Source organism: Doryrhamphus excisus, chromosome 12, assembly GCF_030265055.1.
Source record: "Doryrhamphus excisus isolate RoL2022-K1 chromosome 12, RoL_Dexc_1.0, whole genome shotgun sequence".
NCBI lineage: Eukaryota > Metazoa > Chordata > Actinopteri > Syngnathiformes > Syngnathidae > Doryrhamphus > Doryrhamphus excisus.
In genome coordinates this window covers 11,474,580-11,502,075 of record NC_080477.1, presented here as the reverse complement: position 1 = coordinate 11,502,075, position 27,496 = coordinate 11,474,580, and the positions used below count along the sequence as shown (strand labels likewise).

Below are 27,496 nucleotides of genomic sequence, written 5' to 3'. Positions count from 1 at the left end.
CATCTGCACCTTTGATTGGATCTTAAAAAAAATACTTGCATACTTTCATTTTGTGTCTGTTTCTAAGCCAGAATATGTTTTTCTTTTTGCAATGAAATCATTCAGTATATTTTCTTTTTTGACCTCTAAAATCTGTGATCGGTCCCGGGTGTAGTCTGCCATTCACCCCAAGTCAGGTGGGATAGGTTGGTATAAACGTTTTTTTCTATACCGCTTTTCCTCACAAGGGTGGCGGGCATGCTGGAGCCTATCCCAGCTGTCTTTCTGTGATATTTTTATTTTATTTTTTTTACATTTTTGCTGTTATTTTCTTGTTAAATTCTATTTTTAGAATATGCCACTGGCTGCACTTTGGACACCCCTGGTATAGACATGGATGTGAATATAACACTTTTTTATAGCCTTCCTGTACCATCATGTATTAAACCTTTTCATCTGTGTTTCTCAAATATAAAAATGATGAATTCGCCATCCCCTTGGCCGAGTCCACAGTCACAGGAAATAGCTGACAGCAGGAATGCTCCCTCGCTCTCCTCATTCGTCTCTATAGGACTGGTCCGAACGTCTGCTTGGCTGGCTTCTTCATACAACAACTTCCTGTAAACATGCCACGCTACCAAGCGCCCTCCCATCCTCTATCTCTGATCTCGAAGGATCTCTATTTGACCTCCAGAGCAATTTCATTTTAGATTTGAGGATAGGGTCACTTGTACATTCGGAAACATGATTTTCAATGAGTAATGGCCTCTTGTCCGAGGGGGTAGGGGGGGTGTTATTGTGTGGAATGCTGTTGTTGCTTCACAGATCTCACATCTGACATCTATCTCAGTGGTTCCCTAATTTTTTATAGTTGCCCACCCCTTCAGACATTTGACCTGAAACAATGTACCCCCTACTCTTGCATGCTTAAAATCAGGGGTCTCAAACACGCGGCCCGCGGGCCAAATGTGGCCCGCAGGACACTAGTTTGAGCCCCCCGCCTTGATATGAAAGTTTAATGTTAGTGCGGCCCGCGCAAGGTTGATATGGATGCTGTATGGTATCATGTACCCAGAAAAAATTATTACGTTTGATTAATGTTCATGTTAAAGGTTAAATAACTGTTAATAGTTACCCACCCTATCCTTGTGGAAGTGGTAAGTTTTTGGCTATTTAAGTTTAAAGGAAATAACTTGAAGGCTACCGTTTAGTTTACTAGCTCTCTAGTTGGCGAGTTAGCATGTGTCTCAAGACCCTGCAGTTGCAGAAAATCAAAACCAAAGCAAAGTTTATTCATTTTTCTGTTTTTAATAAATGCGTTTTTTTTTTTTTTTTGGAAAACCTGATGCGGCCCAGTCCCGCTCAGACCCTAGCTCCAGTGGCCCCCAAGTAAATCGAGTTTGAGACCCCTGCTTAAGATACATAAACAGATCAATGAGGAACTTCATTTAGTCACCTTTCTTCTGCACTGTACTACCAGTGCTGTGGCACTTCACAAGGCATTTGAACGCATTATGTAAATCTCAAAGGTTAGTGTTAATGTAGTCTGGCCATTTTTTATTTTTATTCACGTATACCCAATGGCAATCTGCTTACCCCTAGAAGTACTTGTAGCACACTTTGGGAACATAGGGGCTATAGAAGTTGTTGTTTGCCTTGACACTATATTCTTTTTGTAAAATACTTTTGTTTGTCCTTTAGGTGAGTGGGTGGTTTGCAGGCAAGCATGACTGCCAACAAGAGTTCAAAGGCTGTGCCTCATGCAGGAGGGGGTAAAGCTCCACCAGACACCCCCGACAGGTTAGTGAGCTCCAGGACACTCCTTGACATCCTTTTCCACTTATGTGTCGCAATTGCCAAACTATTTTTATTGATTGCATTTTGGTTCTTGTGATGGAATGAAATATTTTATTCTCCCGTTTCAAAAGAGACTTCCAAGTACTGCATGTCCTTGGATGGTGGTTAAGGGCCCCATGCAACTTGTGAGCTGCAGCTTGTGTTAGCATGCAATGAGCTGACAGCTGCCTGTTGGGCATGGGAAACAAGGTTCAGCAGTGATATGGGATATTTTGCCTAGCTTGTCCTGTCATCCTGTCATCCTTCAAACAGAAAGATAACGTTTAACTGTGACATGTAGTCTGTCAACATTCACACCATCTTGACTATTCAGGGATTTTTTTTGCTAACTAAAATCCAGAATTTACACTCAATAGGCTCTAATTTCGTAGACCAATGGGATGTGGCTAGCACACTTTTTTACACAAATTTTGTGATCCCTCCCATTGACGCAAGTGGCAAAGATGGAGGAGAGAACGCGTGAGAGGGTTTAACACAGCCAAGAGTAATCTTAATCAATCAAATGAACGCCTCTCATTGCCTTTAAATGCACCTGATTGGACTGCGCATCAGAGGCCACCATGCGCGTCATTCACCATGTACGCCACCTTGTGGGACACGTCATCTATTCCCGACAGTTAAATTAAACACAGCATCAGGCTAATCCAAGCATCTTACTTGTTTTCTACTAGCATTCCTGCTCTCCATGGACAAATAGGAGAACCTTTGATGGTATATTCATGGTATCTCCTCCTCATCCTCCTTAGTTGTTGTTAATTATTTGTTGTCTAATCGGTCACTTTCTCGGTTTCCAAGTCTGCGCTGTGTGTCGGCTCAGTTGTGATTAGATTACTAAGGGGAGGTGCAGGAGGGGGCATCTGGCGTGCATCCAGCACGACCACAGAGATGAGCGATGAGTGGAGACTAGCTTGTGCTTTTTTTCTGGCGGAGTTTTCACTTCTAAAATGTTGATTTCGCAGGACAAGCCATTTATTTATGGGGGCGTTGCTAGTAATTGATGCTCATACTTGTGAGTTTAGTCTCCCTGCTAACACACTTATCGTGCTGGAGCCATGTGTTTGATTCCAGGCCTGTGTGTGATTACAGAGTGAGTCAGTGGTGCTTGTTGCACACGGCAATATTCATCAAAAACGTTTTACCTTGTTCTGTCCATATATACTTGCATGGTAAACATGGTTCCCTTGAAGTGGCAAACCACGCTAAATAGAATTATATGGCTGTATAGGATGTGGTTGCTAAACGTGCACACACTGCATTTAAGGTTTGCTTTAGCAACCTTCTCTTTCCGAATATGGTGAGAGCATTAGCGACAAATGTCCTGATAAAAAATCTTACATTTATGTTAATCATACACTTATTCAGTTCATTTGTGTGTGAAAACAATGAAAACATGTTTTAACAAGATGAGGTTTCCACTGTGTCCCATCCATATTAGATACATTTTATGCTGTTCAGGTTCACAGCAGAGGATTAATCTCACATTAGCTGTTCGAAAGTCAGCCATGAGAATCATGATCCTATCAATGCCGCAGAAAATATAATAAAAAAAATTTGTATTTAAGTGTTTTAAAGCCTTGAAGTGACGGTGGTTAATAAATAAATTATATATATATATATATAAAACTACTAAAATATGACTACATTGACTACATTAAAAAAGATGGTTTGATAAAAACAGATTACTGAACCTAAGCAAAACTACAATAATGCTATTTGGTCATAGCAAAAGGACATTTATGTTCAAATACAAATTGATGGTGTGGGCATTGACAAGGTGAATGGAAAATAAATTTCCAGAGATTATAATAGATGCCAAAATTAGCTGGAGATCTTCATCAAATTTCTTCTCTTTTTGCCACCCTTCAGAGGTGACATCATTTCACATAGGCTTTTTAATATCTGTAAATAAGGTCTCATCTACTGTTCTTCCCTTCGAAGTAAGGTAGTTTGTATACACAGCTCTAAAGTCTCTCCATTTATTATAGTTAAAAAGAGAAAATACAACAAACCAAACAACTCAAAAGGTAAACTTGTAGTTTATTGTGATTAAGTTAATGATCTACATTAGAGATGGCCTTTAGACTTGAGTGACTCTTTGTGGTTACTTTACTTAAACATTCCCATTAATATTTAGCCTCAGCATTTCACTGGCTTCCTGTGGTCCATGATTTGGTCATTTTGTTTGGAAAGTTTCCAAGAATCCTGTCAAACTTGATTCAGAATACATTTTTGTATTCCCCTTTGACTCTGATGGAGGTCTTCATCAACCAAAACACAAACTTTATTGTCATCAAACTCAATTCATGGATTGACTTGGTCTGTTAAGGCAGTTTAATTGTTTCACATTTATAGTTGTTTAAAGGCTGAAAGATGATATGCAGCCATCATTATTGCAGCTAGCGGGTTTCAATGTGTTGTAAGAGTCTCCCGCCCTGGAGTGTGAGGATCGAAACCAGGGAAGTGCAGACAGGTGTGAGGTGAGATTTGTCCCAACCTGCATTATTGGATCACAGTCCCACAGCTCCCAGTTCCCTCCTCCCACGGTGCTTGTTATTCTAACCATAGCTGTGACATCAGATCGCCTAACGCTTCACTTTTGCGGTCCTTACCCGGCTTTGAAGCCATGACAATGTTCCTGAACATTTATGAGGTCGAAGGCAACTGTCTTAGACCTGCCAGGAAATCTATAATGAGGCACGATGAAAAGCTTTGCGATAATGGTCAAATCAGCACTGACTTTGGGATTACCATCGAGTATCATTTAACTACAAAGATCATACAGCTTTGGACAGGACAATATTGAAAAGAAGACTTACAGGTAAAACAGATGTCATCAATTGGACTAAATCTTTACAAAGTTTACTGTGGGAGGTCTACCAAATTTGTTTGGATCTGGCAAAATCCATGCCGCTAATAATAATGATATATAATGACAAATAATGCAGTGGATTTTATCCTAACCTTCAGGTATTTTCACACTCAAAATGCCAAGTACTGAATAATTTGCTGTTGTATTCTAAAAATTACATGGCGTAATGTTGAGAGGACTGATTTGGTATATAATTTGACTTCCAGCTGTCAATTATTTCATGTAAGTATGTGTTTTTGACTCCATTTCTATTGACACCACTCAAAAACAACAAAACCGATTACTGGGTGTGTGTAGCATAACAGTGAATGGGGAAGCCATTGCATTTTATTATGGATTCTACTGTAGATGAATATATCTGTGGCTATGTTCCAATTCTGGGGCATCGCCTTTTGGAGGATCATGACTGCGCAGTTTACTGGACACCCTTATGTAGATATATTTCAATACTCAAACTATTCTTTTGCATCTCTCATTTAGGTGTCAGTCTTCATCCCCGTGTCCTGCTCTATCCAGCGGCCAGTGTCAGAACCAGCCACCTCTTCTTGCCGATAAGAAACAGAGTAGATACGTGAGGACTGACGGGCGGTTCTTGGTACGCGCTGGCTGGAACAGCAAGACCAAAGGTTTTAGCAGTGGACCACCCCTCACAAGTCACACTGCCCCCGCAGCCTGTCTCACAAAGTCCAAGAGCATCAGTTGCCTGGACAACCGTCTTTCCATCTATAAGCCCCCAACTCAAGCCAAGGTGTGTCAGGGAGGTCAAGACTCCCAGGAGCTAAAAGAGAACCAAGGGGGTCTTCCTCCAGGTGAGAGACTTAATGGTAGACCTCTGAGTTGGAGTACACTTTCACTAGAATCTTTCTCAAACCAATGCAACAAGCGGCCCCTTTCCATCACCAGGGTGGTAACGGGTGTTCCTCCCACCACAGTCCGCAAGAAAATCTCAGAATGGGAGTGCAGGAGGGTGTCTCTGCCTAGAATGAGCTTGTGTCTGGACAAAAGGCCAGGACGAGAGCGTATAGGGGGCAGTGAGGGCTGCCCAAGCTTGCTCTCATCCCCCTGCAGTGAAAAGACATTTGACTTCAAGGGGGTTCGCAGGATGAGCACAGCTTTCTCAGAATGCTCCTACACAGAAACGGAGGAAGAGGAAGGGGCTTCTGACAAAGACGGCCTCGGCCGCTTCCAGAAACGGACAAGCAAGACAGAGTCTTCAGGGACATTTGTCCGCTCCCTGTCTGCACGTAAGGAAACATCGGCAGTCCTTAACAGGATACAAAAAATAGAGCAAGCCCTGAAGGAGAATCCTAGTCCACCTCCTCCACGTTATCTGAGTAATTGCTATGCTCCAGACAAGACGAGACAAAAATCTTTTGTGATTGGTGAGGACTTTGATAGTACATGCACCAGTAAACGCAGCAGTGTTTGCTCTGTGGCCACTGAACCAGATGCTGTTTTGGTGTCTGATAAACTGACTAAACTCAGACAACGGTTCAGCGTGAATTCAGTTCGGTCAGAGAGTCCTGAACCACTCAACCAGCAGACAGGGGTTGGATCGCCAGTCAACCCCCTACCTAAACCCAAACGCACTTTTGAGTATGATGCTAAACAGGACCAGAAAGGCACATTGTCATCAAATGGACTACCTCCAGCCTGTGAATCTCCCCCGCCCCTGCCTTCGACCCCCGCACCCGGCACAACACGGATGTCAAAGTCTATGGGTAGCACTCCCATCCGAGCCCAAGACAGGTGAGATGTGGAACTTTTACATTTGTATTTCTGCCCCTTTACATAAAATAAAATTGTTTTCAAGTAGTGCCATGCCATGTCTCCCTACTGTGTGTGATTGTGTGTGTGTGTGTCTAGTATGGAGGGTGGGAGGGAGGGGCTTTCTTAGTATTTGTTTTTCCTTTTAATTGTGGTAATTGTTTTTAATTCTGTAAAGCACTTTGTGCATGTTGCATGTCTTTGCAGGAAAAGTGCTATACAAATAAAGTTGATTTTATTTTATTTGATCTAGTAAACACTGTTTCATACATTGTTCTTCCCTGTTTGGCATGGGCGACCCTTGTCAGTCTGTTAACTCTTTGGTGGAACGCGCTATTATACTTACCTTTTAACTCTGTTTTTTTTGTCTGGAGTTTGCAGACTGTTAATGTACTCACTCATCCCTACTGTTAATGCAGTTGTTTCTGTACATTTTGACAAATTGCACTTATTTCTTCTGTATTTGATGACACAAACATCAGTCAATGTAATTTAAAAAAGCAGTAGTGCTTATCCTGAAACAACCTATGAATCTTAGAATGTTTTTTTGCATCCGAGTACTACTTTTCTACCCTTTTTAACCCAACCTCTTGTGATTGGGTGGCCTCAGTTGAGAAGGTGCGGCCTTCCAGATTGCCCCTAATATGAAATAGGGATGAAAATTGTTCATCCCTTGGACTGTGTTTAACATTCCTGTGGTTTGAGCAATTTCAGTCTAAGCTTAAAAGCCGTGAGTTTTCAGCAGTGCCATCATGTATATCCTAGCACTAATGCTCCTTAGTGTGTGTGTGTGTGTGTGTGTGTATGTGTAAAAATGTGCAAGGAATACTCATAAATAGAAGTTTGTGTCCTCGTGTTTGCTTGCCACTAATTAGGGATTTCCTCTGGCATTTACCAAGTATGTGCTGATTTGTGCAGTTTGTTTGCACTAAATATTTTCCTCTCTTCTTCTGTGACTGGACTGTACCGACTTTTTCTATATGCTGAAATCCTCTTCTTGTAGTACAATTTGATCATTGTTTTTTTTTCCCCTTCCCTACTTCGCCTAAATTTACTGTCTTGTTTTTCAGAGAATCATATGAATCAGGGGATGCTACAAGCCTGCTGTTGTCACCCACAGAGAATGGCACACTAACCACAGAGACGCAGACTCAACCCACTTCCAAAAGCACTTTAGAGGAGAATGCATACGAGGACATAATAGGTAAGCATACAAGGGAAAGGCTCAAGCTCTCTCCCTTCATATTTTGGGGTTACACTTCAAGGATGCTATGTATAGCTATAATTTACAGTAAAACACATGATATAAGACACTTAGCCTAACTTGCTCGATAGTAGGAAGATGTATAGACAGTTCTACAGGTATATCCATCCGTCCACCTTCTTCAATTTATCCGAAGTCGGTTCACGGGGGCAACAGCCTAAGGAAAAAGAAATTGTACAACAGACGAGGCCACATACCAGATATGTACGGCCTTTTCAAGTGTGGTGGACAGCAAATGTGTCAGCATGGAAGTGGCCAGTGAAAGCCTCTGGTTCCTGAGCATGAGATTAACAGGAAGCACAGATTTACTGATTAAGGTAATGATTAACAGTGTCTGGTTAAACAGAATATTTGCACAAAAATGTTATGTGATGTAGATGAAAAGCACAGTACACCAAGAACACATCAGTAGTCTTGATTTGACCTTTGGCCATTAAGACAAAAGCAAAGTTGATGGATGTTGAGTAGCGCGTTGTAAACTGCACTGATTCATTACTTGTGAGATCATAATTACATGAGATGTTGGACATGTTGAAGCCAAATTCTTTTCCACTAGCAAATGCCCCTAGGCCTTCTGCCCATTCCCATTGTCAGCCCCCATGGGCATACTTAATGTGCTGGAAATGTGTGTCAGTGTGACTAAAGCCTGGCGTAGACAGTCATGGATACTGGGTCTCATGGTGAAACTTGAATGATAAATGCTCATTGAAATCCAAATACAGGCAGAATGTTTAGATATGCATGTTTCACGTTATATTATTTCTTCATGTTGTTTTTGACTCACTGCTCAGTGTGTTGATGCTGAGCTGAGGATGTGCTGTAGTGCAAGAACATGACTGATTTCCACTGAACTCTTTACAAAGGTTCCATTGTTTTTCAGCTTAAGCAGAGTGGCCATTTGCCAATGTCGAGGGCTATTAAAAAAAAAAAAGATGTGCATCACCACTGTGTACTGTATGTTGTTTTATACTGTAGGCCAAATGATCCGTTTTGTAGGGTCCAATAATAATCAGCATCTCTGAGGACATTAGGCAACACCAAGGCTTGGCTTGCTTGGCCTGTGCTTAATCTTGATGTGAAGGGTAGAATACAAGTTACAGTAATTGTGACTGACGCTGCCGTCTTACAGTTGCATCAATGAGAAGAAAGGACCAGACAAATGTAATTTAATCGTGTGTCGATGAGGAAATAGTTCAGCGGTTGATGAATCAGACACTTTACAACACTGATACAATGAATCAGCGTCTGTGATGTTGAGTCCTGATCCGGTTCAGCGACATGGCAATGTGTTACCATCAATGACGTACTTTTTTTGCTTATGTTCTCGTGAATAAATCTGGCACAAGGTTTGGAACATTCACAGAATTAGATTGCACTAGTTGTGTTTCCAGGCAAAATCTGTTCAGGAAGGACAAACTAAACTGCTGCCAAATTCACAATTGGGCTTTTTGTACTGTAGAGTGTCTATTTCATAGGGTAAGGTGATACAGACATCATAGTTTGTTCAGTGCCTCTCCCTGACCAGAGATTACAATGTGTGTATAGAGATGTACAGTCACAGAGTGGAGTTGAGGTGTGTCCACTGGCTGCATGATACTGTGTGTTAGAGAGCAGTAGATTAGTACCCTGCAGTACATTAGCTGCTTCACAGACATACTGTACTCGTATATAGTAATTTTCCCAGCAGGCTCTCATTACAGCGCTGCTTCAGTTTAATGGAGTTCCTGCACTGCCATGGCGTCATGGTGGACCTTCTCATTCTCATCTACAACTCAAATTTGCTCGGTGACACAGCATCAGTACTACACACTTTGTCTTTGTCTTTTTTAGCAGTTTAAAAATTAACCTTGTAAATAACTGAACAAGTTCTGATTGTAGGTTAAACGCACTTGACTCATTGTTTGATATCCTGAGTACATAGCGTTTCCCCTGGGGAAGTAACTAATACCGCTGTTTGGAAGCTGTATTATTTTCCTTTCCTTTGAGATAACATTGCTTGTCTTCCTTTTAAAGATGCTAAGTATCGAATTTAAAACAAGTTGGCACCAGTCCATCATGTGTCATAATACCACTTTACATGTCTAGACGCAGAACTACTGTATCATAGAGGGGCAGCAATTCTACTTTGGGCTTGTGTATGTATGTTTTGACCTCATCTTGGATGGAAAAGCTAAAGCCATAGTGCTAACAAGTAGTAACCATTGTTATCTTACCTTACTGCTGATAATAGTAATACAGTATGTAAAACCAATTACTGTAATTGTGGGTTGATCCATAACTTTGATGATGAATGATGGACATTGACATACTTGTTCATGCCTAGGCTTTAGTGTACAAAATGTGTATAAAACAGTGTATAAAACTGCCTGTGCAGCTTTTGTAATGAATGTCTATGGAATATGGCATCAAGGTTGCATGAAGTCCTATCTGGTGGCTCAGCCAGTGATTGCAATACTCTATACCTGTACTGCATTTAGGACCACATGTGGAAATTGCCCAAGGCTGATCTGGAAAAGACTGGATTCCATGTGGTTTATGCTCTTCAACTGCCAGGAAAAAGTCACACTTCAGCAAAAAAAAAAAAATGAGTTTCACAAACCACTTTCGAAAATCAGAGTCAATACAAATGAAATTAGGGTTGTGATTGTTGCTGCCCTGTGTTGTTGCGAATATACTGCCCCCTATTCTGGGCTCGGGTCTGTCCCAAGTGAAGTGTGGATATAGTGGCATAAAGCGAGGATATTTTGACAAAGTTGTCCTGTGGAACTTTGGAATACAGGCTCCTTATTATTTTTAGTCCTATATATTTCAAGTCTTTACTTTGTTTCACTTACTTTCTCACAACTGTTTGTTGACCCTGCCATAAAAGTTTCTTGGTGTACATATTTGAGCTGATTTGGACTCATAGCAAATGTTTCCTTTATTTAAGTTGGCTCTCAGTTGGGCAATACTAATGAAAGCTGCATTTCTCTATCGTGTTGATATACTTTCCGTTTGAACTATAATTTATTAATCAGTCCCATAGTAAGTGCAGATCATACATTACTGTACTATAACTTCACATTTGCCAAGTTAGTTGTTAAATTTGCAATTATGCATGAAGGATACTTCAGGAAAGAAGCCTTTTGGTGGTCTTGTTGAACTCAATGTGTTTCTTCTGTGAGATGGGCGATTGGTCTGGTAAAAATAAATTGGGGTCACGTCTATTGTTGACCTCTAACAATACCTAAGACAAAGTCTTGGCATTTAGCCTGCTTTTTACCCATTTGGAGTGAGGAAGGCAAGTTACACTGGCTTTTTGCAACCAAATACAACATGATGAGAGCATTGAGAGTGAACCCAAACAGTAAAAGAGAAACAATGAGCTGAGACAGACAAAAGGGAATTGCACATTTCCAGCAATTCCATAAGGTTGAGACTCTGGTTAGAATGCAACTATCTTTGTTTACATAGTTGTAATATCCTATATTTTGATGCAATACCAAGTTGAAATGAGCTAGATGCTTATTTACATGTTCAATATTCTGACTTTTGACTCTCATTGCACAAAAAAATCTGCACAGAGATGATCCTCCTCTTCCTCAGTGAAGCAGACAGTTTGCATGCCTGGACAGTGACTCATCAGATTCAGTTCGGCTCGCTGGTTCCTGTGGGCCCCAGCACCAACAGCAACTGTTTTGAAAAAGAGAAATCCAGCTGGGAATGACCTTTGACTTACCTTTCTAGACTCCTCGCCTGGCACACAAACCAGAGTGTTATCCTCAGACGCTCTGGTCACTATTTGCTGCCCTTTTTCACCGCACTGCATCTGTATATTTATTCAGCTATACTGAATTTAAGCATCTCTCCACAGAGAAAGAGAATCCATATGAGGATGTTGACCTAAAGCGCAGGAGCTTGGGTCGCAAAACCTGTCATTTGGAGACTAGCAGATCTTGGACTGCCATGGACAGGAAGCACAACTCTCCTCCTCAGGTAAGCCATACCTGTTGCCAATTCCATTAATATACTTGTTAACAGCAAGCAAAATATACCAATCATTTCATATTCTATTCTGTGTGACTAGTTACCGTCCAAACCCAGCAGCCAGTCCCTTCGGCTCACTGGTTCCAACGACAGAATGAGCCAGCGAGTGTCACAATTATCCAAACGCCACAGCCATGATGAAACGCTGCTCCCCCCCCAGATGGGTGTATCAGCTTCCTCGTGTATTCTGCTGGATGAGAGCCTTTGTGGCACCAGTGATAACCTGGCCTCACACAGGCACTGGAAGATTCCCAAGGTACATACTGCCAGATCCAACACAAACTTCTCCACTTAGCCCTCACAGAGCTCTGTTTGTGTTCTCTGGCATGGGGTCTAGGTTTTTTTTATAATGACTTGAAAAGTATATGTACAGTATAACCCTATTTCCATAGAGCAGGACATTTTCATCTTGTATGTTAAGGTAAACAATTTTGCCTCCTTTTGTGTATACCAACTGCAGTGGTTCCACAAGTAATGAGTTTTGGTGTATTATAAAACTTTTAATAATTTCTTGATCAAGGTAAATTTATTGTATGACACAGAGAAACCTCAAAAAGTTCAAAGTTTATGTACTGTATTTCAAAATTTTACCAATAGCAACTTAAACTGATGTTTTACTGGTTTTGTGCAGTGACCTTATGTTTTTCAAAAGGTGCCTGTAAATAAAATGCAATCAATTGAAAGACTCCACAATAATCCACTAAGTCAAGACCCACAGCAGCTCACTCAAATAATATAATGGTAGGGAAAACACTGAAACATGTAATTGTTTTTTTATATATATTAATTTGGTTAGTGTTTAGTTAGTTAGATTATAATTTTGATGATGTGAATTTCTTTTGGAGATGAATAAAGTATGTATCTGTCTAGGTAACGGTTGTTTTCGAAGAATACCCTAAAGAGCTGTTTTCTGTTCACAGCTGGTTCAGAGGATCAACTCCATTTACTGCACTAAACGTGGAAAGAAGAGACTTAAAAAGCTGTCCATGTCCAATCTCGATACCTCCTCTTTGAGAGGTAAGGGCTAAACACATGTTTGTGAAATTGTTCTTTGACCCCGAGAAAAGCTTCTTGTCTATCTCTTGTCTGTCCACAGATGACAACAGTGAAAGTGAGAGCGACTCTGATGACAGGTTCAAAGGTGAGTATCACATCATCAGATTCCAGTGCTAAAGTGCTGGTCTTCTGTGAGGGTGGAACGGTTACCCATGTCAGTTTTGTTTGTATGGAGTGTCCTGTCTTGACCTTAACAAAATCTGACCACAACCTTTGTCAAGTGCATAGGATGTTAGCAGTTAATGAACCATATTTCTAGATGTTTTGGGTCTATTTTATCTTGTATACATGTCAGTGGGGCTACTAAAGTACCTTATGAACCATAACCTAATAATCTAAAACAAGTTTGTTTCCTTCCTCAGCTCATACCCAGCGGTTGTTGAAATTGCAATCAATTCTCCGACAGGCCCCCAGTTACCGCACACTGGAGCTGCAGCTAATTGAGTGGCAAGAAAGAGAACTCTTTGAGTATTTTGTAGTTGTTTCTTTAAAAAAGAAACCCAGCAAGAACTCCTACTCCCCAGAGGTCACTTACCAGTTCCCCAAGGTGAGCTGATTTGCTCTTTCATACCTGGCATGTTCCAAATTGTATTATACTTGAGGAGGAAAGCCAGGGGATACTATTGATTCATAGTTGCTGCTACTGGCGTAGAGATCAGTCTTTAAATGACTGTTGCATTTAAGATTAGCAGCAGGTGACAGTAGTTTGCACTAACAACTGTTTTTAAAGACTAAATAAACTAAAAAAATGTACACTGTATCTTGAACACAACAGAACTTCTCTTACTGTGATCTTTGCGGCCAGAATTCTCCAAATGAGGTCCTGAACCTTCTTTGCTCTGGTTCTACAGCTTGAAAGGCCCACCAAGCAGATGAGGGAGGCAGAACAGAGGCTCAAAGCTATTCCTCAGTTCTGTTTCCCTGATGCAAAGGACTGGAGTCCCGTGTCAGAATTTTCCAGGTATGATCAAACATTTTAACACTGAGTAGGCGTTACAGGTGGTCTTCAGTATATTCTGTTCTGAATTTTGGCATTTTGTGGTTATGTATGTGCTCCATAAATTAATTAAAAATTGAATTTTGGTGTATGAACATGAGGCTGGAGAACCAGTTACAGCAGGAAAATACCCGATGGGCGGATCATGCTCAGCCACTGGGAACATCGGATTGTCGCAATCATCATAAAAAATAAAGATTTAAGTTTTAAAGAGGACCCATCATGCTCATTTTTTAACACTTTGTATTGAGTTGTGGACTCATATAGAGCAGCTACATACTACTATATTTTTGTCAATTATTTAATCTACATTCATTCATTTTCTACCGCTTTTTCCTCACGAGGGTTGCGGGGGGTGCTGGAGCCTATCCCAGCTGTCTTGGGGCGAGAGGCGGGGTACACCCTGGACTGGTGGCCAGCCAATCACAGGGCACATATAGACAAACAACCATTCACACTCACACTCACATTCATACTATGGACAATTTGGAGTGACCAATTAACCTAGCATGTTTTTGGAATGTACGGGGAGAACATGCAAACTCCACACAGAGATGGCCGAGGGTGGAATTGAACCCTGGTCTCCTAGCTGTGAACGTCTGTGTGCTAACCACTCGACCGCCGTGCCGCCCTATTTAATCTACAGTCTTGCTGAATACATTTTCTGATCATCTAAATACTATATACTGGAAATATTATGTAGGCCAATACAGTTGCCTTTTTTATATGAGATTCCGCTACATTTTCATGCCAATACTATATTTATTGTTTTTGTGCTTCAGTGAGACCTTTTCTTTCATGTTGACTGGAGAGGATGGCAGTAGGAGGTTCGGCTACTGCAGACGCCTGCTGGTAAGCTACCTTTCACCTCCCCACCCTCTCTCTCTCTCTCTCTGCACACCATGCTGAGCCTTGTTTGTTGTGACAGACCTTTTCATTTGCGCACGAGATATGGTTTTCCAGTGACGCCTTTAGTGTGTTGCTTGACCATTTGCTGAGCCTGTCATGGAGGAAAGCAAACAGACAGATAGTGTAAAGAAAAATGACAGTGTGTTAAAACCTTTACCTCAACACGTCTAAAAGTCACATTTAAATGTAGCATAATTTGCTTATGATCACTGTCTTATGAGTTAATGGCATTGAAAAAGTTTCCGTATTCTCAATCTGTTTTTTGAGATGTACAGGAGGGAGGCTTACTGTGTCACACTCAGAAAACCCCTGATCTAGCCCAAAATATCGTAGGCTAAACATCTCTACAGTACATGATTCCACGCCGTTTTTTACTCTTACCACTAAGTAGTAATCATGCTCTCGTTGACGATTGCCGCCTCATTACGATGTCCTCAAAACAAGATGAGTAGTGCAGCAGTCATTATACAAATAAAAAGTAGTAAAGTCAACTGCTGAAATTAAGCTGTTTAAACCTGACACAATCTGATGGCTGACTTATTCTGGTTCTACTCGATGTTTCTACTTGCTTGAGATGAGTTTTGACTTGCTGCCATCATGTAGGTTTGCTCATGACAGATTTGCTGCGTCTCTTGACTTTTATAAGCATATAAGGGGGAATGGCAAACCCAACAGAAACCATGAAAAATCTTTACTTTGTCATTTCAGGACGTTTCGCCTTCATCATGAGGCCACAGTGCTTTTTGTAGTGTTTTTATTGAGCTTTTTTATGAATCTGCCCAGTTTATAACTTGTGGGTACAGAGCATCACTATGTGGGATTCTGTGACTGCGGTGCTGATTTTCGGTTTGCTATAGTATATAGTATTTCAGAAAATGTTTACAGTGTACTACTCAGTCAGAGGTTCACTCGGAGGGTTGATGTAGTGAATTACTCTCATACACGTCTCCTGTGATAGATGAAAATTGATAGAAGAGGGTTTTAATGATGCTAGAACAAGAGGTGAGCCGCTCTCCTTCAGTAGCTTTGTTTCCCCCCGGCTGTCTGTCCGGCAAGTTGGCAGCAAGCAAGCATTCCTGAGGACTTGAATCAAGCTCCACACAGTTGATTTAATCATCCATTTGGAAAGGCGGAGAAGAAACAAGAGAAAATTGTATACCTAATATGGACAAGAGGTTTGGCGTTTCTTGAGGCCTTGTTCCCCTTTCTAGAGGAACATCACGGCCCATGTATGAGTGAACATTGGGAAGGTAGATAGCATCAGCAGAAGCAGATAAAGCACCTGTGTTTAGGAAGTGGATATCCACATAAAAAGAGCTCGCTTCAAACAAATATATTTAAAAAAAATTAGCTTTCAGGAACAATCTATAAACAAACATGTCCCTTTGGGTAATTCCACACCTTTTAAACAAGTGCTACTCATTCTTTCTATGTTTTTTTGGTGCAAAGTTTAACTAAAGTCATAAAAGCACAGCCTCCACTTTAAAGCTGATAAGTCTGTCATCAGCGGTGTTCCATTTGTTGTGTTCTCTTTCAGCCGAGTGGGAAAGGGCCTCGCCTTCCAGAAGTGTACTGTGTCATCAGCAGGCTGGGGTGTTTTGACTTGTTCTCCACCGTGAGTTCATGCATGCTTACCCAAGCGCACTCATGACCTAGATAAGCAGTGTGTGTGTGGTTTCATTTGTAGCGAAAGTGAATTTTGACATTGAGCTGACCTTCAGTTGATCGTCTGTTCGTTACCAGACCTCAGTTCAGAACAGGATTGTCAGCCCTTTTAATCCAAATTAGTTCAAAGTAGAGCCAAATAAATAACATGTACACATAACAAGTCTTTATAATATAACAGCGGTTATAATGTTAATGAAAATTAAGACATTTTTAGTTGCACAACAAAGGTGAGGCAATAATAGTGTAAGATTGTGTTTCTATGTAGATTTTATTCTGTGAATGAAGCAGTCAGTGCCTTGTTTTGTATTATAGTGTATTAGGAAGGGGGTTCAATTGCTGTAACAGTCAACGAGAATTATGTGTTATAGAGCCAAATAAGTGGCTCTCCAAATCCTCTTTCTGGGCAAGACGCAGCTTGAAGATTAAGATAGCATTTTAGTGTCTGGTATCATTTACACGCATAGATCAAATATGAACCATAATATTCTGACCAGTACGATTATTTCCAGGCTTACAGTGGTTAAAATACTCAGTAAAGCCAATATGTGAAACCACACTATTACCTCACAATGTCTAGATCCTGGATGAGGTTGAGCGACGACGAGGCGTATCAGCAGCTCTTGTCTACCCCTTCATGAGGAGCCTGATGGAGTCGCCCTTTCCTGCACCCGGAAAGCTCATCAAAGTCAAGACCTTTCTGCCTGGTGCAGGAAATGAGGTCAGAGCAGCTGATAGAACAGAACCCATTAATGTTGTTAATGTCATCTGAAGGGAAACTTTAGTGATAACCACCTCGAGGTTCTCTTGTTAATTGGATCCACAAACCTACATGGTAACTCTCTATGGTTGTTCAGGTCATGGAGCTGAGGCGGCCTACTGACTCCAGACTGGAGCACGTGGACTTTGACAGTCTGTTTGGTTGCCTCGGTGTTCGGCAGGTTATCCGGGTCTTTGCCTCGCTGCTGCTCGAGCGCAGAGTCATCTTTGTGGCTGATAAACTCAGGTGAGGTTCGTTTTCAGAAACACTTAACATTTTTAAGAAAATTAATCTCCCTTTGGACACATGTGTGGAGTCTGTTGTCTCCGTGTACTCCGGTTTCCACCCACTATTTAAAATATGGGGACAATCCAACATTATATCTGAATATTTCAATGTCATGACTCACCGCATTCGACATTCTTCTGGTATTTTCTTGTGTTACACTCCCAAAATGATGTGCTTGTAATTTTGTCATCAGTCATAAGCAACTTTGCATTAAGATTAAATGAGTCTTGGAAAACGGAAGATGACTTCTATAGTTATAGGTGTGTCATGTGGTTCTGTCTGCGTGTCTGTTTACAGAACCACATGTCGCTGTAGGGATACAGCTATTTACTAATCCGGGTCAGTGTGGATGCAGATTTTTTTCTCCCTACCAAAAAAAGAAAAAACAAATCTCAGTTCCTGTGTGGACAGAGCCTGAATCTAAAATGTCCTGACTTAACTGTTAGTTAGCATAGTGGCGTACAAACATGATTTCCACATAATTTTTTACATCAGCCAGGGCAGAAACTAAAACACAGACTTTGGGCTTTTTTTCCGTGTGAATCCTTATGACATGAATGAAACATTGTCCATTTGTAACATCTAACGTCATTCTTTGTGAACCATGAAGTAGCCCACAAACTAAGAAATGGATGGGTTACCAAAGATAAAACAGTATTTGATTTTCTTTCTTTCCCGAACAGTTTGACCTTGACTGAGGTCGATGCTCTGCTGAGTGACATTCTATTTGAGTCCGCAATGACGTTTTTCTCCACTCAATAATTACTTTTCTCTCACTACCGGCTTGATCTGCCACAGTTGAGATGAGTCAGATAAAAGCTGTCAAAAGAGGTCACACCAATGAGTAATGAGGGGTCTCTAAGGACTCAGTCCCCTTGTTGCAGGCTCGAGGGGCGTTTCTTTTGTAACGTTTGGGGCAATGGTGGAGTGGGAGGAACTGTGAGTCTCCGTGCATCAGAGACCAGTTTAAACAAACATCAGCGAGGCCAGTGACTGCACAAGGGACGGAATGCACTTCCTGTGTGCTGCTTGACCATCACCATTTGTCTTATAATGACATATTCAGCCCTCATGTGTGAGTGTTGACACCAGCCAAAAAACTGGTGTTACCAGAGCTAAGTGTCACATTATCTGTATTATACTACAGTATTACAAACTAACTATAATCAAACAAGTCTGCTAAATCTGCATGCACATGTGTGGGTCACTGCATATAAGTAAGTGTGCTTACGTGCAGAGCTTGTGTGTTTTATTTTTTCTGACGTTACTGCTACATTAATGGTTTCCAAGATAAAAGGGTTACGCCCTCTGGGGTTCTGGTACGTTATTCAGTCCCAAAATATCTCCTGAGAGGAACGTGATGCATGTCTCCTCCTAGAAATGTATATCCAGCAAGAAAGGAACTGAGAGAGGAAAAGCCATTTTAGACAATAGTTCTTTGTGGAGCTGATTATTTGTTGCCATGCTGTCTGTGTGGTAACTATTGTACTGCGTTATTACATCATCGTTATGACATTTTTATTATACATGCCTTTGAGAGCAATTAATTTTTTAAGAGACCATTTGCTCTCTAGTGCATGTGCTCACAAGTTGGATGTTGAAATAGATGACATCATCATCAGCTAAGTCACCTTTGACTTAGTTAAATCAGTCACCCTGCTGATGCTGGAAGGTTGTATTGTTACTACGCCTTATGTAAGGAAACACTCATTTGTTAGGTGCATTTCATGCATGTTAACCAAATTGTAATGGTAATGGAAATGGTTTAATTTCATTTGAACATGCATCAGGTTACAATTGAATAATCAGATCACAGTTCTCAATATTTTATATTTGTTTGGTACTACAAAACATTAGAAAAAATGGTGCACGTCTGAACCACAATAAAACACATTGTTAAAGTAATACCTAAATGAACTTAATGGCCTGTTTGATCCTTCTTATTGCCTTGGTTACATTTCAGATTAACTATACTAGAGCTCTGGTTTACAGTAGCAAAGAAGCTACTCTAAATATAAACCACAGTCTGATTTTTATTGGCACTAAGTGAGTGCACAAAGAGATGCAGACAAAGGGGCAAGTAGAGGAAATATGAAGAAGGCAAGTCAGAGGAAGAGCAAAAAAGGAAGGGGGTGAAAAGGTAAACTAAACAATAGCTTTCTCATGACCGTGCTGAACTCATCAAGCCTTCCGCTACTTGAATTTCTCCAGTCCGTCATTCCTTTTCATTGAGCAAAATCCAAGAATTGGCAGATTGTTGATCATCTTGTCTGTATCACTTTGCTATCAGCGGTATATCAATATAGCTTGGTTCATTTATATTTTTCCTTACAACCAAAACATTTGAAATGTTCTTCCTTTGGTGTTAAAAAAGAGGGGGAGGAGGTGGTCGACCAGCTGATTTTCACATCAATATTTGTCATCACAGTCTAACCCCCACATTTTGAATATTTATCTGCTCCTTTAGGAACCTCCTTCATTCTTTTCATGTGTGCATATGGGAAGCTATTAGACTGTGAGGGATGGTTGTAGCAGTATGAGAACCATAAGAGTTGTTGGCGGGAGAAGCTGCTAGACAGAAATAGAGGGCGATGGAAGATAAATTATGTTATGGTTAAGATTTATTTTGAATATATTATGTGGCTCTGGAAAATGATTGTTGGACCGGTGTTCTATAATTGTCACTTAGCGTGCTTTCACACCGAGGTCCTATAGATTTTTTTCTGCCTCAGAAACGTGAAACGTCTCCTCCTTTTGGTTGTATTCATACTTTTGAGTCTTTTAATCCTGTGTTTCTGGGGATATACACTATGCCAATTCAGTCTTAGACACAGTGAGCAAGCCTGGCAGTAAAACCACAGCTAATATGTCAGGATTAGCTCTAAAACCTCAACATCGAGCAGCCTGGTTTTCATGGGAAATGGCGGAATGATACATTTAAATAACTTTGTGTCATATGCAGTACATTATATTTGTGGGTTGTGCTCACAATGCTTTGGAAGACATGCTAGCGAAATATTCATTTTTAAATAATCACAATAATGAATGAATAATGACTAATGAAATTTGACTGACATATGCTTGTCAGAAGTGTCATGTCCATGGCTGTTTTTTGAGAGTTTGAGTCAGATCCTCTGCTACAGCTGAGTGTGTTCCCTCTTCTCCCAGGTGTGTGTGGTGTTGGATGGATGAGTATTCGGTCAGTGTATTTGATCCTTTTAGCATCACGATGTGGGTGGTGATGTGGCTGCTGAGGTTCACATTGGGAGTGACCAGGATGGACAGGATGAAGAACGAGTACATAAGAGGGACATTACATGTTAGAGGCCTTGGAGATAAAGTCAGAGAGGCTAAATTAAGATAGTTCAGACATGTCCAGAGTAGAGATAGTGAATATATTGGTAGAAGGATGCTGCGTTTAGGAGGCGTAGATGAAAACCAAAGAGGAGCTTTATGGATGTAGTGAAGAAGGACATGAGGGTCGCTGGTGTGAGAGAGACAGATGCAGAAGACAGGGTTGGATGGAGGCGGTTGATTTGCTGTGGAGACCCCTGAAGGGAAAAGCCCAAAGAGAAAGAAGAAGAAGAAGCATCACAATGTGTATATGCATGCATTTAACCTGTGGCCCTCAGATATATGTGTCCCAATGCACCCACAGCCCCATTGCTTGTGAAGTTGTCATTTAATATTACTCCGTCAAGATGACAGAGTTTAGTACTGGCCAAATACTGGAATAAAAAGGAACACACTATCTTTATCAGTGCAGATTAGGTTTCACTGTGTGTGTGAAGTCACATCAACTTTTGTTTATGCTGACAGCGAGCACAGAAAAACACGCCTCATTAAAATTTTATCTCAAGTGGGGCGTACTTGCATACCATGTTTGATCCCGGCTCTGCTCCTTGATCCATACTGATTTGGTGCTTTGCTTTGTGTGTGTGCGTGTGTGTGGATGATTGGGCCCACAGTTTATTTCCACTCTCTTGTGAAACACAGGCGGGACAGTATGTAACGGTCGAAGGGGGAGGTGGTTGGGGGGGGGTCAGCCACTGTCAACAAGTGACGGATCGTGAGAAAGACAGACTGCTATTTGGGATCTGGATGTTATACCACAGCTGTCAAAGGGAAGCAGGATTGCTGCATTTTTGGGGCCTATTTACGTCAACAGGGCTCCTATTTAAACTATTGCAGCATGTCCAATGGCCGTTACCCAACAATACATCAGGCGGACTTTTGTGTCAATTTACATTGACATGGATTCACAGATGAAGCGGCAACATTGAGAGTGTCTCCCTCTAAGTGAGCAGTCACCCACACATTAAAGCTGCTCCACTTTCATTCGGCATTCAGTGTTGGCGGGATTCAGTAATCTTTTAAATTAGATTTTGGTACAGAGCTGCTTAAAAGTGTCATTTGACATCTTCGCCTTCATTTGTTGGTCGCTGCTCATTTCTGCCAGCTAATGGACTGGAGTTGGGCAATCTGTTCCTGATTGAAGTAGTACAATGTTGTTGACCACATAGTGGGCCCCCCAAACAAGCCACAACAATTCATCATATTGTGAAACATTCATGTGTCCTGTCCAGCAAACTTACTGACATGACATTTTTAATCTTCCCCCCCATCAGTACGCTGTCCAACTGCATGCATGCTGTGGTGGCGCTGCTCTACCCCTTCTCCTGGCAACACACCTTCATTCCAGTGCTGCCGGCGTCCATGTTGGACATTGTCTGCTGTCCTACTCCCTTTTTGGTGGGGCTGCTGTCCACCTCCTTGCCAAAGCTCAAAGAACTGCCTGTAGAAGAAGTGAGTACTTTCTTTACTAACTTAATATTATCTTTATGTTGTCATGCTGATTCCATTCCATTGTCTTTATGTCTCAACATGAACATCAACCAAAGCCATGCAGAGTTAGGATATATAATGAAACCCCCCCCCCCATTTTGAATCTAATTTAGGGGTGTCCAAAGTGCTGCTCTGGGGCCTTTTTTGTCCCACGATACATTATAAAAATGTACCGTAACAAGACAACCAAAAACAAGCTGCAAAAATGGAAAAAAATGGCAAAACCCCCCCACAATTTTTGTTTTACAAGAATAAAGTCAAAATATATGAGAGAAAAAGTCTCACAATACATATTTGATATGAGGAAAAATAACATAATTTTAGTAGCATAGTGATTAAATATTAAAGAAGAAATCTTATTCAATGATGATAACATGAGAAACAAAAACAAAAGTTGTAATTTATGGAAAATAAGTTGGGGAGAACGTTATCATTTTATGGGAATAAATTGAATATATTATGTGGAAAAAAAGTCGTATTACCAGTAGAAGGAGAAGAGTATTTAAGAAGAAAGTTGAACTGTTTGAAAAAAATAGAGCAAAAAAATATATAATATAATATAATATCATACAATACAATACAATAATTCATTTTCTACTGCTTATCCTCACGAGGGTCGGGGGTGCTGGAGTCTATCCCAGCTGTCTTCAGGCAACAGGCGGGGTACACCCTGGACTGGTCGCCAGCCAATCACGTCATATAAGTATATAACATATCTACATGGGTTGGGTTACAAAATATCAAAGTGGCCCTTGCATCCTTTGATTCTTCAGTATGTGGCCCTTGGTGGAAAAAGTTTCAACACCCCTGCTCTAGTTCGTAGCCCTGAAATGCATGTATGACAACAGTATATGGACACACTATTTTATCGAGACATTTTGGACGATTCTATGCTGCCAACTTTTAACAATCTAGGAAAGAACCTTTTTCAAAGATCCATCATTCCATGCATGGGTGAGCTTGGTGTAGAGGAACCGGGATGGTGAGCTAGCCCCCGTCTCAGTGACCTATGACTTCACAAATGTCCTCCTGGACAAGAGCGTCGACCTCCTTGTGTGTTCAGTGACAGAGATGAAAAACCTTTTTCTGACATTCCATCCCCATTTTACCTGCATGCAGTATTTCACATAGACAAGTATTTCACATAGATTTCACAGCTGCAGTAGTTGTGTCCAGCTGGTCCTGTGCCTGCAGCACTGCAGCACCAGCCAACAAGTTCTGGGCTCTTATTCACTCAGCTTTTGGGTCACTTAAATAGCTCTGGCGGGCTAAGGTAGAACATCCATCTCATTCATCATTAAAAAAAATATACTGTATATACTTTATTTTCAAATCTCTGATACAAGTCTTGTATTGGATATAATCCTGTTCAATGAAAGTACGACATTCAAAATGGTGTTTTTCTTTTTCTTGTTATCAGGCATTAATGGTGGACTTGGGAACTGACCGTTTCATCAGACAGGTGTGTTTTTAAACTTGAACACAAGAACTGAAATCATAAATTTTGTTTATCTCCATTGATTGCTGTTTTTTTTGTTTGTTTATAGATGGATGACGAGGCATCACTGTTGCCACGGAAACTTCAGGCAGCTCTGGAACAAGCCTTGGAGCAGAGGAATGACATCATTAATCAGGACTCTGACAGCGAGTCAGATGAAGGTTTTATAAGTTTTTAATATTTTTTTTTTTTACTTGCATATTTTGACATTGCCATGTGGAGTTTGCATGTTCTCCCTGTGTGTTTCCGGGTTTTCTCTGGGACTCCGGTTTCCTCCCACATTCCAAAAAAACTTGCTAGGCTAATTGGTGACTCCAAATTGTCCATAGGTATGAATGTGAGTGTGAATGATTGTTTGTCTATATGTGCCCTGTGATTGGCTGGCGACCAGTCCAGGGTGTACCCCGCCTCTCACCCGAAGTCAGCTGGGATAGGCTCCAGCATACCCCACGACCCTAAGGATGATAATTGGCATAGAAAATGGATGGATGGATATCATGTACAGTTAGGCCTGATCTTTGACATAGAGCTCCAACCGATTAACATTTATCATGTAGAAAATAACTTATTTTGTTTGTATTTTTCAAAACAAAAACAAGTGACATCATTGAATTAAATGGCCATTTACGGTTTAGCTTCAATTATGTGACTTATTAGTATTAGTATTATTTTAGATGTAAATGTCTAATAATAAAGTAGCTATGAAAGGAACTTTCAAACTTAGGAATCTTCAATCTGTTTGGTCGTGTGCCGCTGTGAGTATTATGGGATACTATAATGACTTTAGACTGACAAAGATACACCGTCCATTAATTGAGGTGGGTGTTTAATTAGTTTCATGCTCAGTGAACTGAGAGTTTACGGGCTGTGTCGCTGTCAAGAGCAGCGGGGATATTTTATGTCTAAAGGGAGCCAAACTTCTGTTTTTCCTTAAAACAGGCTGCTACTTAAAGACCCTGCTCTTTCCCTTTAAAACGTGTCAGCATGCCATCTAAGATGATGACTGACTTGCCTCTTCTGTGTGTGTGCAGAATACAACTCCTTAAACAGTTTGGTGTCAGAGGCCTTCATCCGCTTCTTCCTGGAGACCATCGGCCACTACTCCCTGTTCATCACTCAGAACGAGCGCGGAGAGCGCCTTTTCCAAAGAGAAGCCTTTCGGAAATCTGTGGCATCCAAGAGTATCCGCCGTTTCCTGGGGGTCTTTATGGAGTCTCAGATGTTTGCAGGCTTCATTCAAGATCGAGAGCTGAGGAAGACTCGAGCTAAAGGTTAGACTCTCCCCATGCAAAGAAGAGTTTATGTTTAAGGTTCTATACTGACCTCTAGTGGTTCTTGTGTGTCATGTTTCGGCTGACAGGTCTGTTTGAACAGAGGGTGTATCAATACCTGGAGGAGCTGCCAGACACAGAGCAAAGCGGAGTCAACAAGTTCCTCAAAGGCCTTGGTGAGTTCAGCTTGAAGGATACTGATCTGCTCTCAAATGTAATGTTTTTTTCCTTGGCCCAAAAAGAAGAACGTAAAATAGTTACAGTGGAACCTTTGAGGTCAAACATAATCACTGTCTTGGGAGGCTTTCTTTTTCTCTCATAGAAATGATGGAAATAGATAAAATTTTATCAAACTATCTATCCTAAAACCTTTACAATTGTACTCCTGTTTTTTTTTCACTCAGCCCTTTCATTTGTGATTTATATACATTCAGAATTATTTGATGAAATTCAAATCATAATTATAAAACCATTGAAAACTGTTTTGTGTTCACATTTTTAGAGAGTCAACCGCCTATGACAAAAATTTTACTTCTGGTTCCGGTTGCTATTTTGTTCACTAGCTAATGGGATGCTAACATAGAAGGACATTTTCTGATAAAACAAAATGTATATATTAACAACACGACAAGATACACACCATATTTTATGCTTACCGGAGACAACATGCACACCGAGGAAAAATTGTGGACTGAACTTTATACATTATCCAAAAAAACATGCTAACCGGGTCGGACGCTATTTAGGTTCCACTTTACCTCTTTATGAGGCAGCTTGTCACAAAAAGTTACTGCTTTGATGCCTACTCACTGAAATTGACATATATTCTGATGTCTAAAGGCATAGTTTGCCAGAAATGTTGGTCAAATTGTGACCTGAGGGCACTTAGGGCCACGTCCTGAAAATTAAAGGATGCAATATATTGCAACTTATATTTCTTAAATTATCTTAGTCAATTATAGTAACATGTGACACTTGACATGGTTCCCATATTATAACTTTTTTCCCAACCAAATTTTCCAAAAATGTCTGCTCTCTGTTTGTACGTAATATTTAATAATATAATTCTGTGCTACTAAAATTACATTATTTTTCCTGTTACAAGACTATTCTCATAAAATTTTGGCTTTTTTCCTCATTAATATACCTTTTTTTGTAATATTGTGACATTTTTCTTGTAAAATGACAGCTGTTTTTTTCCATTTCTGATTAAATAATTTTTCTCTTTTAAAAAAAACCCATTATCAACACTTTCCACTGTGTTGTACATCTTCTTCTCTTAATCATGACATTATTCCCATAATATTTAGACTTTATTTTCTTAACATTAGGACATTATATGCATCACACAATGTGGTTGGTCCTGTTTTGTTATACTGAATAATTTCGATGGCATGTGTAACATGTGGAGATTTGTTGTATATGAAATGATTAAAAACTTGTGTAATATGTTAGTGTAAAAAGCTATAACTGTAATTTAATATAATAGGAATAAATGATGTTACTTAGCATGACATGACTCTAAAGTGAGCTATTGAAATCATATTATGCGAGTGTGAACATGCACTCATCATTTCAATAATATCTTTGGTCTCTTTCCAGGTAACAAAATGAAGTTTCTCCACAAAAAGAACTAAGCGTCCTAATTTCAAGCCACACCTACGTCCTGCATCTTTGACTCCTGTATTTTCTGTCAACTTGTACATACTTGACTGTGAGTCGGCCTTGATATTGGTGGCCAGTGTATGAACTCACCATGGCAGGTTGCTCCACAGCAGGTGGGCCGCACAGAAACCACTGGTGTTCTTGTAAAGAGTCTTATCAGATCGTGTATGTGACACGACAAGGGCATAAATGTACAGTCTCTATGCTTCCATGTGGTAGATTCTATTGTAAAGTCGACATGCGTGAGGACGGTCAACTGTAAACATATTTTGCATTCGTTCTTTCAATAAAAAAAACAGACTTAAAACAATTTAAATGTGTTAACTATCATTCTCTCTCCTCTAACATTTTTCATTAAGGACACTCATGAGATCCCAGAAGGCCTTCTTGGTGTAGTACCAGCTACGGTAACCTAATTACGTCTGATGGCTGTCACTGCCATGCTCTTATTAGCTCTCTGTTGACTCTAGCTGACACGTTTCTTTTCCTTCTCCAGTCTGCAATTAATTCTTCATGTCAAGTAACCATCCAGCCACTATCTCCTTAGTGAGCGTGCTGTTGGAAGTGGGAAAGGAACACTGTACATGAATTCACTTATTTGCTCCTGCTTAACCTGTTCTGGGCCACAGGTGAGCTGGAGCTTATCCCAGCCCAGTTAGGCTGAGAGGTGGGGGTACATCTTCGACTAGTCACCAATGGCAGAGCATACATAGACAAATGTCATACTCATATTCAAATATATGAACTATGTATAGTAGTAATAGTCCCAGTATGTTTTAA

At 40.6% G+C, this 27,496-nt stretch overlaps 1 protein-coding gene across 2 annotated transcripts in view; it reads left to right on the top strand.

Moving 5' to 3' along the window:
- dennd2b (DENN domain containing 2B) overlaps positions 1-27,026 on the top strand; it is a 39,707-nt gene extending 12,681 nt beyond the window's left edge. For both annotated transcript variants that reach the window (XM_058088435.1, XM_058088434.1), the window contains exons 2-20: positions 1,681-1,779; positions 5,186-6,454; positions 7,543-7,676; positions 11,590-11,711; positions 11,803-12,018; positions 12,683-12,779; positions 12,859-12,903; positions 13,181-13,365; positions 13,670-13,779; positions 14,598-14,667; positions 16,262-16,339; positions 16,970-17,110; positions 17,247-17,395; positions 22,066-22,243; positions 23,703-23,744; positions 23,830-23,941; positions 24,812-25,051; positions 25,141-25,227; positions 26,654-27,026. In XM_058088435.1, the coding sequence (XP_057944418.1) occupies positions 1,706-1,779; positions 5,186-6,454; positions 7,543-7,676; positions 11,590-11,711; positions 11,803-12,018; positions 12,683-12,779; positions 12,859-12,903; positions 13,181-13,365; positions 13,670-13,779; positions 14,598-14,667; positions 16,262-16,339; positions 16,970-17,110; positions 17,247-17,395; positions 22,066-22,243; positions 23,703-23,744; positions 23,830-23,941; positions 24,812-25,051; positions 25,141-25,227; positions 26,654-26,688 (3,384 nt within the window). In that variant the 5' untranslated portion in view covers positions 1,681-1,705 and the 3' untranslated portion in view covers positions 26,689-27,026. The remainder of the gene's footprint in view (positions 1-1,680; positions 1,780-5,185; positions 6,455-7,542; positions 7,677-11,589; positions 11,712-11,802; positions 12,019-12,682; positions 12,780-12,858; positions 12,904-13,180; positions 13,366-13,669; positions 13,780-14,597; positions 14,668-16,261; positions 16,340-16,969; positions 17,111-17,246; positions 17,396-22,065; positions 22,244-23,702; positions 23,745-23,829; positions 23,942-24,811; positions 25,052-25,140; positions 25,228-26,653) is intronic.
- The last annotated feature ends 470 nt before the right edge of the window (positions 27,027-27,496 follow it).